At 41.0% G+C, this 14,822-nt stretch overlaps 1 protein-coding gene across 1 annotated transcript in view; it reads right to left on the minus strand.

The window, feature by feature from the left end:
* The window catches only part of LOC131778843 (myotubularin-related protein 13), a 30,050-nt gene that overhangs the window by 2,641 nt on the left and 12,587 nt on the right, over nt 1-14,822 (minus strand). Inside the window, exons 18-38 of the mRNA XM_059095312.2 lie at nt 14,251-14,322; nt 13,428-13,610; nt 13,076-13,149; nt 12,557-12,755; nt 11,451-11,584; nt 10,354-10,883; nt 9,581-9,846; nt 8,779-8,966; nt 8,185-8,232; nt 7,937-8,056; nt 7,426-7,530; nt 6,586-6,768; nt 5,817-6,062; nt 4,533-4,682; nt 3,646-3,819; nt 3,298-3,378; nt 2,770-2,899; nt 2,089-2,225; nt 1,586-1,696; nt 1,081-1,177; nt 322-359 (exon numbers count right to left, since the gene is read on the minus strand). Of these exons, the coding sequence (XP_058951295.2) occupies nt 322-359; nt 1,081-1,177; nt 1,586-1,696; nt 2,089-2,225; nt 2,770-2,899; nt 3,298-3,378; nt 3,646-3,819; nt 4,533-4,682; nt 5,817-6,062; nt 6,586-6,768; nt 7,426-7,530; nt 7,937-8,056; nt 8,185-8,232; nt 8,779-8,966; nt 9,581-9,846; nt 10,354-10,883; nt 11,451-11,584; nt 12,557-12,755; nt 13,076-13,149; nt 13,428-13,610; nt 14,251-14,322 (3,266 nt within the window). The remainder of the gene's footprint in view (nt 1-321; nt 360-1,080; nt 1,178-1,585; nt 1,697-2,088; nt 2,226-2,769; nt 2,900-3,297; nt 3,379-3,645; nt 3,820-4,532; nt 4,683-5,816; nt 6,063-6,585; nt 6,769-7,425; nt 7,531-7,936; nt 8,057-8,184; nt 8,233-8,778; nt 8,967-9,580; nt 9,847-10,353; nt 10,884-11,450; nt 11,585-12,556; nt 12,756-13,075; nt 13,150-13,427; nt 13,611-14,250; nt 14,323-14,822) is intronic.

Below are 14,822 nucleotides of genomic sequence, written 5' to 3' on the forward strand. Positions count from 1 at the left end.
TTTCAATAAATGAAGCTTAAATCTTTCTAGAACGTACAACCAACAAGACACAAAAGCTGCCCTTCCCTCCTCTTCTCCTGGACAGAAAATCAATGCCTTGCACTGAGGTGCAACTCCCAGACCGTGAACAAATTTTTCTCTTTCTCATAGCAAACTTTTCCCATTACTTTATGACTATTGTCAAGAGAAAGAATCTTGAACCTAAACAACGTAACTGTAACTATATCCTAGCAATAACAAATTTCCCTTCACTACTTACTTTACTGAATCTTACACATGTTCATATCTTTAGTCAATATGTAATTTAAACTGTCAACTCACATCAAAAAAGGCTCCTTTTATCGAACCTTTAGGTGCACCTAAAACAAATGGACAAACATTAACATAAGGAGTTAGTGTCCAGCTCAAAAATATACCAGTTTTCCCGTTTGAGTGTCACGACATTCAGAATAATTATTGAGTAACCCAAAAAGAAACCACTGTCAATAGCGCAAACGCAAAAGACCTATTAGTCAGAAATATAATAAAAAAGAATAAAACAAAGCTCGCCTAAAGAAAAGAAACTTGTTTAATTTTCTGAGATTAGGAACACACACAGCTCTGAAACGCACGCGGAAAAACGTTTGGCACATGCTAATAAACACTTCTGAGAGTGAAACAGGCTCCCTGGACTTAATAAGACGGCAAAATCGTGATAAGCGCGTCTACCTTGTATAGGGGACTGGAAGAATTGTGATTGGACTCAAGTGGGAGAGATTTTTAACCCCAACTAAAGAGCGAGAACGTGGAACCGGTTTAAATAGTCGAGCGTGACGAGCCTACGTAGCCTTGTCTGTAGCCAGTGTCACACGCACGAAAACGTAAACCATGTGTTAAGCGTGGGAAAAACCTTATTCCGGCCAGTTTCAGGCGCAGAAACCCTTGTAGCCAGTTTCAAACGGGCGAAAACGCGAATTCGATGCTAAGCGCAAAAAGGAACCTAAGTGCGAGTAAAGTATTGTAGGTTAAGGCTTTGGTTCTGCTGTTCAGTAAAAAGAAGGCGACTGTGTATGAAACGGTTAATAATACATCCCCTCTTACCTGGAGGTAGGTTGGTAAGACAATGCACTGCTATCATTTCCCCGAGGTCGACAAAGCCTTGTAAATGGTCGTCGTGTTCTTCATCATAGTACCGAAGCTAAGAGTGACAATAGAACAGTTATCTGATTAAAGATGCCATTGTTCTTGTATTGATCTTCTTGAAAAAATCCGAATCCTCCACGGAAATTTAACTCCAGAACTTGGGATTTCGTACTCTGGTGCTCAAAATTTACAATCTCTCTTACTCACACGAAGCTTTCAACATTGCTCATCTCAGCAAAGTACAGACGAACCAAATAGTGGCCTAGCTCATCATTCGGGGTCTCTACTGCAAGAATTTTCTTTTGTCCCAAGCTCGTGACAAAACAAATACCATCTCTATTTAATCACATTTTGCTTAGTCAAGTCAACTCAATTTAGATCTAGAGCAACTTTAAAACATGCTACTATTCGATAGCTCTCAACAATTAATGACAAATAGACCAATGAAGGAAACGAAAAATACCTGATTTCTCTGAGTGTCCAGAACAAACCATCTGGACTTCCACTGCCGTAAAAGGTGGCCTCTCTTAAACAGGTATCCACAGTGAAGCTTCTTAGGGTGCGCAGCATCAGTCTGGGTTGAACAAACGGTCAATAATGTAAATTTCAAGAACGGCGTGATATTCTCCCTTCTAGTTAGTAAACATTTCTTTTAGATTAGTTCAGAGAATTTCCTGTTACATCAAGGTAACAATCCTTATCTGATACGTCGGTGTATCCTTATAACCTAGAGGTAAAATGTTCATCACTCCAGAGGGTTGTTAACACTGTAAAAACACTCGGAATGAATAATGAACAACAACAACACCAACAATAATAATAATAAGTAATAATAATAATAATAATAATAATAATAACAATAACAATAATAACACCAACAATAATGAAAAAGACAACATTAATAGGAATTCTAAGTACAAGTATATAACGACAAGTGTTTAAATGCAACCGACAGCGACTGCTGACCTCACTAGGCAGGCTCATAGTACTCTTAGTCATTCCAGACCCAGGCTGCTCGAGAAGATCTCGTTTCTTACACTGCCAAGGGACCTGCGGTTGGCACCGTTCATGGCAGTTGTAACCACATTCTGTACACTTCATTCCTGTAAATGTGAAAATAACTCTTGAGTTTCACACAAAATGAGATGGTGGTTATCAACACCCATGACACTGTGACTGAGTGGTTACCGCGTTGGAAGCGAGATCGAGAGGTCTGGGTTCTAGCCCTAATTGGGGTCATTGGGGTGTGTTGTTATGTATTGTTGGGCAATGACCTTTCAACACTATCAAGTAAATAGTTTGAATCCTGAAATAACAGTGGACTGCGTTCTGAATATGACTTCCACTTCGGTTGTCAAAATCCTTTGGTTGTCTACGCTCACGCGGACGATCAGGCCACAACATTAACACTTAACCATGGCAACACCTCTCTCCACTTAGTGGTATAAACAGGTAACAATAAACTGTTTGAGAGACTTAACGAAATTCTGGTGGGGTTATCTACGATGAACCAGCATAGAGAACCACTAGCACCCCTAGGGTCCTCACACTCCTGGTAACAAGGTTCGTTAAAGCTAACTTAACCTAAACAGGGTAAGAAATCTTCGAACACGGGACAACATCCTGGAAGAGCGGCGGAACTCTCACCTTTGCTTAAAATACCAATGATCAACTGTAGACAATGATCGCAATTTGACGGAGGAACAAACAGATGGGTCTCAAAGTTGTGCGGCTGTGAGAAGCCCTGAGCTCCACGTTCTTCCACTTGGAGCTTACCCTAAAACATGAGATAAGACTACTATCACTTCTATCAGCCAAAGTTTTCCATGAAGTATTTCTGTGCACACCGATAAACTTTTCGGGCTCATCATTTGTAATCCGTTTCCGTGTCAATCTTTCCCATTCTCATCCACTCTTGTCCCTTCATAGTTTATCATTTCCTTTGTTGGGTTTTTCTATCCCTCATCACTAATATCCAGAGCTCAATTCCAATTTGTGTCACTATTTTCCCTCCCAAATCATTCTCACTCCTCGTTAGTTTTTTATTTCCTCTTTGGTGCCTTTCTATCTCGTCAAACCAATATTTTGCGGCTCTCTTCAAATCGAGGCAACTTTTGGGAAACGCAGAAAGGAAAAAAAGTATGGAGCTTTCAATCTCTAGGGAAGTTTTAATACCTTAAGAATTACTTCCATGGTACTTCTCTTGTGAAGGTTCAGTCTCTGATGATTGAACCATCTTCCATTATAGGACAAAACCTATAAGAACAAAAAAAGCCAACTTGATCATTCCAAAAGTTACTCGGAATACAATAAATTTACAACTTCTGTATATAAACTTGAAATCTTGTAAGCGCGGCGATCTGGTGTTTTGTTATCTTATTTCGTGTCTATGAATGATTGTTCTCAGTCTAATTTTTGCGTACCTTAACTTCACGTTATGCCAGTGGACCTTTCGCTACGTTTTGTCGAATTAGTCTACATTACGTTTCGTTAGTAAACGTTACGTTAAGTTGCGTAACGCACCTTTCTCTTCATGGCAGGGTAAGACAGCTTGTGCCAGTGTTGTTCCCATTTCTTAGGTTTCTGATCAGCTTCCTCCTCCAATCTGTACAGCTCTTGAAGCAGCCACGAGCACTCGTCTAGTGCAAACTGAGTGACATCACCATAGCAACCAGTCGTACAGCTTCCATAGGTCTCCTGGTCACAAATGAAACAAAATTATAATTAGGGTAATTTGGTATTACCAACTGAGTTGAAAACGTAAATTAGCCACCGTAAAGATTTTAAAGGCTGACGTTTCGAGCGTTAACCCTTCGTCAGAGCGATGGTTGTATTACCTCCTTGATAAATTCTCTCACCTATTTGCAGTCAACTTACATATTCGTGAACTATTGCAGGTGCCACATACGAGATTTATCCAGCCTAACATTGTCATTCTTTGTTAATCTCTTCCATCCTTCTTGGTTTATCACTACATATTTTGTGATTTTCTGTTTACTAGACTAGTATTATCATATGACCCGTACGGCAACGCGCACTTTTATTGAAATGCATTAAGCAAAAATCCTCTCATGAGGACCGTACGCGATGACGTGAGCAGGGCCGCACAGAGCCATATGGCCCAGCAACAAGCTAAAAGAAGAAAGGATCAAAGAGAAAGAACGACGGCCTTGTGATAAAATGCTTATTGACTAACTTAGATTGGGCCAGACGGGAAAATATTTGGCTCTAGGTCGTGATGCATTGAACTCGCTGCGCTCGGTCCGTATGTCCTGACCTCAAGCCAAATGATTTTCCTGTCCAGCCCTCTCAGTCATTAAGTAATTAAGTGATTAATTGATTGATCAATCACTCGATTGTAGTTCATTTATAAGCTTCATATAAACTTATAATAGCTTTTTTTCCCATACCTGTTTTCCATCAGGGCTTCCTTCATTTTCTACCGTGGTTGTCACATCATTGATCAGCTCCAAGTCATAAGTTGGGCCGGTGGACAGGTTCTCTGTTGTATAATACTTCCACACTTTCAGATTGGGTACTTTACAGAATGGTCTCAACACCTGCAAGAAAATTGTAACATCTTTAAGTTCAGTTTTGGTGTAGAACTACCGGTGCATTTAAAACAACCTCCATTCAATTTGTTACTATGCGCTCTGTGATTGGTCGATATAACTTGCCCCACCTCAACCTCAACCAATCAGATGCAAAACTAAAAACCAACCGCGACTTGTTCCCTTGCAATTTCTCGAACTAGAGGACATTTACACATATCTACAAAGTGTTCTCATTGGGTCCTTGTGATGCTTTTCCCTGTTCTGACCGGTTGTTGCAGATACTTCGGCTTCACTTTAAGGGCACAATCATGAAGTGCCCTAACAAGACAGAATAATCGAATTTATTCGCAGTATGATTAAGTTGATTGTCTCAAGTGTATCAAAGGACAATTCCCCAGTAAAGAAAATGAATCTCGGTCAATGCCTCATGACCAAAGCTTTCTTAACGGCCTCTTTTTCATCATCATGATGTTCACGTAAAAAAAAAACAACCTCCATAGCTTCAAGTGTAACAACAATCTTCAAGGAAACTTCCTTAGACATGGTGACAAGACGAAAAACGTCTTTCTCTGTTTCTTTATCGAACTCAATACTTACCATCTCTCTTACTTCTATCTACAAACATGACGCTATCGACATTGCTGATCCTGGCAGTATGCAGGCCGCCTGTTAACTCAGTGGTAGAGCATCGGAGCGCGAAATCCGAAGGTCTGAGGTTTGATTCCTCATGGGGACTCAGAATTTTTTCTTTGTCCCACGCTCGTGACAAGACGAAAACATCTTTCTCTACTTCCTTAGACATGTCAAAATCTTGACCTCAGCTAGAAATCCACAACGTGTGGAGTCGCCACGACACGTGGAATCTTGGATCAGTATCAGTATCTGAACAACTGCGCACAGACCACTCCCCTAACCCAACATTAACCCTAACTTGTTATCAATTGACTGTTGACGGGTTAGGGGAAGGATGTCTGAGCAGTTGCTTAGATGCTTAGATAGCGACATTGATTTAGAGTTTTAATGACTCATTTTCGTTAATAAAAAATATTGTTCCCAAAACGCTATTTCACTCTGATGTTCATATTTTGTTGAGAATTCTGTTGTTTGTTTCTGTATATTCATGATATTGTCTTTCTATACCTTGGTCTGGTTTGGCGAGTACAAGAAGTTGATATAGAGAGGTGACTTGGTCTTTTGAACATCCATGTAATCCCAAAGTGATTTCCCTCTTGGTTTGTGATCCTCCTCTGCCATCCAACCAGACTCGGAACGTTCATGTTCAGAATCCAAAAGAAAAGTGCGAAACCTCATCGAGGCATGATGGTAAGCGATAGTACACAGAAAATGATCGTTGAATTCAAAGGACAAAGGAAACTGAAGCATTATCTAAAAGGGTAAAAAAGGCATTTTTATGCAAATGAGGTGACAGTGGAAGAGTGACTGAAAAGAGTGACTGAAGAGCACTCAACAACAGGGTGAGCTGCCCAACCTAGAATCCCATATTGCTGAAACAAAGCACACACATAGCCGAGAAAAGTCTCATTTTTAGCAGCTTACCACTGAGTTCCTTCCTTCCCGACTCTTACAATGGACAAAGTTTTACACAACAGCAATTATAAATAGAGTATTGAAAGTAATCCGAGATTGCTTTTGTTTTTCTCGACTTCACTGTGTGATTGGTTCAGAAAACTCACGCCATCCTCACAACCAAACAGATTCAAAACTAAACCCAAACGCGAGCTGGTCACCCGCGTTTTCCCGCCCTTCAAGTAGTTTCCTTGTTACATGCGGTAATTTCCTCACATCTGATTGGCTGTAGTGATTACTTGCGTGTGGTTTTACGACATTCGATCGAAATGGGCTCTATATCCAAGGTCTAACCTAGTAATACCAATATCTCGTAAAATACCTGATGCACACAATCCAAGAACTGAAGAAAGATGGGAGTAAATCCTCCCTGGGTTGAAGCGATATGATTTCCACGGTGGGTGAACCTGTGTCCAAAGGAAAGCCACTCCTTTTCAATTAAAAGTTTGAAACCATCGATGGTTCGATAGTGAGGATCGAGCATAAGCTCTGCTAAAGACAACACCTGCGTGAAGAAAAAAAATTAATAATAAATAAATCTGCTCTTTGAACCGCGCTGTGATTGATCACGAGTTTCATCTTATCCTCTCAGATGCAAAAAATTACAATCAATCTCGACCTCGTCAATTGCGTTTTCCCACGCTTGAAGCCGGCTTCTTTGAATTCTAATTGGTTCCCTTAGAAATTGTCCTTCGCTTTGATCGACCGTTGTGAATACTTTGGTTTTCGTTTCACGACCCTTAACTGATATGCTTTCCAGCAAACAGTAAAAGACAACAGAGACCATAAGTAAACCACGACTACGACGGCAATAAGACTCCAGAGAAACAAGAGCTTTAATGAGAAGAAGAAGAAGAGCTCATTATTTGCACTTTCAAGACTTGTTTCTTTCCCAGCCACCCTTTGCAAAGCAGGAACGTGAAAGCCCCAAGTTTGAGAACACCGCCGGAAAACTACTTGCGTAAGTCTTTGGGACGAAACACTGCCTATCTATTTCACTTTCGAGATGAGCTCTAACGCTGTTAAACAAAGGTAAAAAGATGCAGCCATTTCGGAAATTCTTATGGAAAATGTAAATTCATTTTTTTGAATCAAAGTTTTCTCAGCATCCCCATCCTGCTGCCTAAGGTCCCTAACACCATGTGATTATGCCGGCCATTACCTGCGGAGTAGCATCCCAGCCATCTTCAAAGCAAACTAGGACAGAAGATCCTTGGATATCAATGAGATCAACAAAACAGTTGGCCACCGTCATGATGGCTGACAGCTGCAAATTGAAATCAAAGGGATAATGGTTTATGAATCCGACTGGTGTTGAGACTGTTACAGTGCCAAGAATCAAAAAGGAACTACTGCGCATATATTTAGTGCTGTTGCTCCCAAGCGACAAAATGGAGCTTCATTATCATTTCAAACTCCACGTTCTTGTACGATATTTAACCAGCAAGTTCGGTTTAAAATCCTAAAGTAGGTTGCGAGGAATGTGCTTTACAAGGTTTACGGCTTTTGGATCGAAGCCGAGAGCGCCACGATTTCGAACAAAAAATACAGGGAGTTCAGACTCGTGTGCTAAATCTAACGGCTCTTAATTTCATTGAAAACCAAGGGATATCGGATCTATTTTCCCCTCTCTCACCTCGATTATTTTTTTCGAGTTCATTGATTCAACACACCTGTTGGAGCCATTCAGAGTCTTCGACCTGCCGAATGAAGCTTGAGTTTGTTTCTGTACTCGGACAAGTCGCACGCTGAAACTTCTTGAAACTTGCTCTAACTGCTCTGATGTCTGGGAGCTGACGATAGAGATACAAATATGGATGGACGTTAATGAGAGGAAAGTTCGTCATCTGGACTACAGAACATAGAATACATAAACCGCAAATTATCTAAAATTCAGACAAAATCGCATCCCATGTCTTACCTCGATCGGTACAAAGTCACACTTAGGATAAGCCTCTTGTTTGACATGCTAAAGAGAAACAAAACGAAATTGGTAAATGCAGTACCTTCCTTACAGGATCTTTGTTGATCCTGTTCACTTCGTTAAATTAGGGATATTCAGCAGCAATTTGCAAGTGTCCGAACTAATCCATTACTGCTTTCGTTTTCGCTTTCGCCATCCTCTCCACCAATCAGATTCAAGACTAACACCAACCGCGTCCTGGTCACTCGCATTTTCCCGCGCTTCAAGTGGCAAGCTTGTTTTAGCTTCGAGGGCAAGTACACCGTTATGTAACAAAAGAAGATCAGTTCTTAACGTTCTGAGTGATACTTTCACAAAAAGTGACTATTTCAACTTGAAGCCGGTATTGAAAACTTTTCAAGTTTGTTCGAATGTTGAAAACTTTATTTTCGTTGAGTTTCGCTCTTTTTGCTTCGTGTGTTTCACGTCGTGTTCTCTAGAGTTTTACGAACTTGCTGTTGTAATGTCTTGGTTTAACCTATGGTGTACAACCTATCCAGCCACTACACCCATCGAATAAGTCACTTATACCCTATCAATATAAACACATACCCTTAACAATGTCTTGTCACCAAAGACGTAGAGAGCTGCCGGTTCCCAGCCTTTCTTCATTATGGTTCTGTCCACAAGTTGACCTGAATCAACTTCATCTGCAAAGTAACCATCCTTGAGGAGAACGCCATGGTGTAGAGAGTTCGCGCGTGACATGTTCTTGTTTTTACTTTGAGGTGTCGCTGCCACTAAAATGTCAATGAACACAGTCAAATTAATTAACGTCAGAGATACCGCGTCTGACAACAGGCCTTAGGGGCATTATGAGGGTTATCATATTTCCTTACCATCACAAACTGTGAGTTTTCGTAACAAAGGAAGAGGGTGATAAGCACCCAAAGATACATTCCCTCCCCTCCCCTCTTCCCCACCATTTAGGCACGCTCTAGAACATTCCACTTTGCTCTCCAACGACAATACTTTCGCGTACTCCGCACAATATACGCTCGACAGAAAACTTAACAGCGACGACCACGAAGTGGCTGCCTTAGCATTACCACGAGTAAGTTGTCACTTAAAATCATGTTCGTCCCCTCCGTTCTCTTAGTAACGCAATGGCGATTCAAATTATAACCGAAAGTAACCGCCTATCAAATGATACAGTACTTAATAATTAACAGGAGCGCCCCAAACGAAACTGAAAAGTCAAAAATAATAAGTAGAGACCGACTGTTATTGAAGCAGCGACATATAAATCAACACGAAATGAGTAAATATGTAACGAAATTGTAACGTTACTTTAAGTGTTAAAGTGTCACGCAAATATCAGGGCTCCTTCATGACGTTGTCTTTAACTACTCACCAACGGCACTAAAATACTTCTCTTGTTCAGCTGAGGCAGATGAAGAGATGGCGTGACTAGCTACACCTCCCTGCCCTACATTTTTGGTCTGACGCATGATTGATCCAATTGTACTCCTTTCAATACCACCAGCTCTAAGCAGTGTGGCTTTGTTCCGCTGGTGTCTCCACACTGCAACAGGAAACCTGCCCTGGCGGTGGTTTTTGGCTATTCTGAGAATGCTATCGTCTGATATGCTTTGTGGAACTACAACCACTGATGGGTAACTGTGGAGAAAAACAGGTGTAATAAGAACAGACTGACAGGGCGCAGTTTCAGTATCCCGAACCCAGATTAAACCAAATCACTGTCACAATCAGGCGCCTGAACATAAAATCCACCCCGTCATAACGAACAAATGAACCAAACCGGTTTTCTGCAGTGAAATATGAAACAAATCAACAAAGATGAAACTTTCCATTACCTTCTTTTCCTCGAGAAAAGACTGTAATTGTTCAATGAAAATCAACCAAGTTCCCATTGTACCCCAAGACACTATTTTTACCCTCGTGCTTACTCTCTTTCCTGTCATATGACAAGGGATGGGTCGGGGGGAGGGGGAGAGGGAGTGATAACCTGCGATGGATTGGTCTTCTATCTGGGGCGAAATAGAGAATAAAACTCGCTTGTTTCATGCTAAAGAAACCGGGAAAAGCTCCGGCAACGATGAAAGCTAGTCAAGCACGCAGACTCTTCTCTTACTTTCACCCTAACAAACAAGACTTCATCCTCACCTTCTACACGCAGTATATGTGACATTGACCATGCAAATCCGCCAAGGTCCGTCTGCAGACTCTTTGGCAATATTTCCAAGTTTAAGACGCGAGTAGTCACCGCAGTAGGACAACTTACTGAGCCGTTCAGCCCCATGAACGACAATAGGTTCGCTTTTGAGGGAAATGTCATTTACATCGACCGCAGAATCATCATCATCCGTGGTGAGGGATCCACTTGGTGATCTGTGGTCCAGACTCTGCGGATCTGACGTATTGTGCCGGTGGCGTTTTTTTCGGAGAGATTCCCGAATCTGAGCGATACCTGCCTTGTTCCGTGACGCATTTGCGAGTTTCTTCTTGGATTTTCGAAGAGTTCCTTGTCTCTCCATGTGTTTTTCAATGACAAACGTCGGCGTCCTTGGAACGCCTTTGCCGCAGAAGGCAAATGTACCGAAAACCGTAGTAGGTGAACGTCTCCTTTGCAATGTCTTTCGAAATGTCTCAACGTCTTCCGGTTGAACCTCCTCGTCAAAAACCAATTTCATCATCTGTTGGGTGAAGAAAATGAAAAAGGGATAATTTTCATGCAAATGCAGAAGAACCTCAGGTATAGTGAAAATCAAGCAAATGTTTGGCACTATTATCAATTCTGGTAGGTCAGTGTAAAATGCTAAGTGCATTTGCAATGAACTATTTGCTGCTCGCTCAAGAGGTTGGTTTGTCTCTTGCCGCCAAAAATTTTGCTTGTAAGTTTCAGAACCTGTTTTACAGGTTATGTTGCTATGGTTATCTTCTGCTTGCCTGCAAAGGACTGTTCACATATACGACACAAAAATTTAATCATTCAGTTTGCGGAGAATCTCAAGGATTCCAATGTCAGTTCAGACCAATTATCAGAACCATTACTTTTCATTCTGTGTTGCTGGATTTTTGCTAAAATTAGGTTAAATATTCTGTGAGGGCTTTAAACCAAAGCTCGCCACGACTAGCTACAGCTAACAACGAGTAGTGTCTATCTTATTTTGTATTTCAAACTTGTCAACTTGAAATAACCTGGTTGTTGAAATTACTTTATAAACTGCAGGAATGCAAATCAAGACAAAAAAGGTATTGACCTGAAAAGTACTAGATCTGAGCTGAATACACTCGTGCAGCCACTGTTCCAAGTGCTGTAAATACTGCACTCCAATCCTCTTCTCCCTGACAAGTGATCCCACAGGAAAACTTCTAGTCACAATCATCTCAGATGCTGAAAAACGAAAAAGGTAACTCCATTCACCATTCACCATTTACACCACTCGGAAGTAACTATACGATAACAGAAAAAATGAAGCATAACAGCACCATCTGAATTTGGGTAGATGGCACTGGCCGGTTTATCGATAATTCATGTTCTGTAATTCTTAATTGTTCACTAGGGGATTTTCGAGGCATAACTAAAGCTTACGACCGACCCAATAATTTTGCGCGCGATTTTATGGGCTACTCTTAATCACGTGGTGCAAAATCACCGTACAGTTATCAAGCGATAATCCCCATCTACATCAGTATGTCCTCCGATTATTTCCGTCGAAAAGAAACAAAGCCTGCTCAAGAGTTTCATCCTTCATCTCTATTAATATACACGGAAGGAAACCGAACTCGTTTTGTAGATTTCAGTGACGGTGATATTAAAAAGCTGGTCGCTTATACGCATCCGCAATCACATCAACACTTCTTTTTTTTTACGAGTGATTTTTGAAAAATTACAGGAGGATTATGAAATAGTTAAAACCCCTTTCTGGCTTGTGGTATGTCAGCTGATAATGTCCTTGGCTAGGAGATTGTCCTCAAAATTTAACATTTAACATCGCTTCTCGGTCAAATATTCATTTTTCGGACAAATTACCAGCCACGGACATTATCAGCCGACATACCAGCTGCCCAAAGGGGTTTGTTTACTCAATATCGCTTTGTTCCTTAGAGTAAATGGGATATAAAAAGTGAACGTCAAGTAAGTTTTACAGCCTAACCTCTCAAAAGCTTATAACCTAGGAATGTCACAAGATTTCCATCTATTAAAAGTACTTACTAATGATAAGAGAAAAATGTAAGGGTTTTATGTTGAAGGCAACAAAACCACATGCTCCTTTGTGGAAGTTATCGTCAGTAAAGGTTGAGCGGTCTCTTTTAAATAATTAAAAAATCAAAAGCACCAAAAAAATTGCCGGAAGAAACTTACCAAATGGATCTACTGGCGTCCCTTTGAAAATCACTCTGTAGTTTGTCAGAAATACTGCTCCTTCAGCGGGCAACAGACGTGCCCCACCCTGATCGTCTCCTCCCTTGCCGAGCTCCCTCCCGTCAGGTATGAGGTAAGCACGGAGTCCGTCGCTCATCATATCCTCCCCCACCAGCAGGGCGGGTCTCATGATCTTGGCCTGCGGTGAGTGACAAACAGGGGACAGTCACAGCAAGTTGGAATGGGTGTCAGCAACTGTGACTGCGACACCCACTCAGATTTCCTGACCAATAAAATTAATGAAAAACTGTCACCCCAAAAAAATTTTGGCTTCTTGGACTCTTTTGGTCAATAAAATCCCCCACCTTCCCGAAATCAGCCGATTTTTTTTTAGTATAAAATTTCATTCAGGAATGAGCGTTTTTTTGTTTTTATATCAAATAGAATCTTCCCTCATTAAAGCCACGAACAACCAATCTAAATACTCATTGTCATATATTTCAAGTACTTAGTACCAACCTTTTGAATTGGAGCCAAGTTCTTGTATTCACGATAAACTGGCTCCAATGACTCTATGTGCATCGCAACTACTCCTGTTTCCCATCAAAGCAAAAAACAAAACAACAAGAAAAAAAAATTAAGAAGGTAAAAAAAACCGTGCAGTCTGTATTCTAAAGCTACAATCCAGTCATGTTTATGCACATCAAACCAACATAACAAAGAAAATTTCTGTTTGCATCTGGAAATACAAAATACATGGCAAGTCAAATTTCAACACAGGTTGAAGAAATAACGAGTTCATGTAAGGGTCTGGCTGTGTTAAAATTGTTAGATTTTCCACTCTTCTTGTCCACTGCCTAATAACACTGACCTGGTATCATGGTGTAAAGAGACTTAAGATGCCCTTGACTAATTCCAGCCTCTGTGCCAACACGATCCACAAACCGACTGACAAATCTTGTCACTTGGTCAGCAATAGTTCCACCATCCTCATCATCCATATAGGTATCACATCCACCACTGTCTGTGATACAACTGCCAACTTCACTACTCCCTAAAAAAAAAACTAAGTATGAAATGAATGTATAAATTTTATCCCACTGTTTCTTGTTCCTTACTCCGTATAACAGGCCTGTGTGGAAAATTTATTAACCCTTTCTCGAATGCAAGGCTATTCTTCCACCAGGGTCACAAATTAACTCTGGGCAGGATGCCCAAGACGAGGAGAAATTTCTTGTGGTTAAAAACCCAAAAAATTAAGAGTCGAAAGATAAAAACAGTAAAGTGAAAACATTGAGAGATGTTTGCATGTGGAGCAAGCTGGACTTCCAATTTGGTTCAGACTTCCTTTGACATTTTTTATTTCAGCAACCTAATGACAACTTCCCTTAACTCCCTCAGTATCCATCCCTGGCATACATCTTCATTCTTGGACACTTTTGTGCCTGTCACATGCAGGCATCGAGGAATTCAAACAAACGGTTTCACTCTCCAACCCCAAAGAGTGACTAGCACCTAGTATCACCCCTAAATCAAACATTGAGGTCAACAGAACAAAAGACATGCTTTCCACATATGAACCCTTGGATTATTGAATGAATTCTCCTGATCAGTAACATAAGGAGTGTATAGAGAAAAAGGTCAAGAGTAAAAAGGGTCAAATCAAGAATGCTTAACTACAGTATGACACCTACCTCCTGCCACACCGTTGGCAATGCTCCCAGCATAGGTGCCACTGACAGAACCCTCCCCATCCATTTGTGTACCTGACAGCAGAGACAGAAAAAAAAAAAACACACCATAAATGCAATATGTTATATATTTTTCATGACAGTAGAAACCTCAGTGGACTCACTCCCTAACCAGTTTCAGCTTTGTGGTTGGATGTGCTACTAATCATGCCACAGAAGACTCATGGAAAGCTGCAGTGTAGGCCACATAACAGGCTCACATATGACAAGCATACCCAGCGAACATGCCATTATTATCAGCTCTTTGGCACAGGCGTTTCTTTTCCCAAAGAAACACAGAAGTTCATGTCTAGACAGGACAGGAAACTCTGAGGCCTTGAGTGACACAAGTTGGCAAGAGGGCTGCAAAGGGTCTCACATTACTAACCTCTAACAAACCTCTCCCCAACTCGTTTCATTTCACCCTGCCAGCGAAGAAAAGCGCATCCTACAGAGTCAATTATAATGAGGGTCTGATCGTATGCTAGCATCCTGGGATTACTGACATCAAAAACATCCTGTGTGAAGATGGCCTC

Source organism: Pocillopora verrucosa, chromosome 8 (assembly GCF_036669915.1).
Source record: "Pocillopora verrucosa isolate sample1 chromosome 8, ASM3666991v2, whole genome shotgun sequence".
Lineage (NCBI taxonomy): Eukaryota > Metazoa > Cnidaria > Anthozoa > Scleractinia > Pocilloporidae > Pocillopora > Pocillopora verrucosa.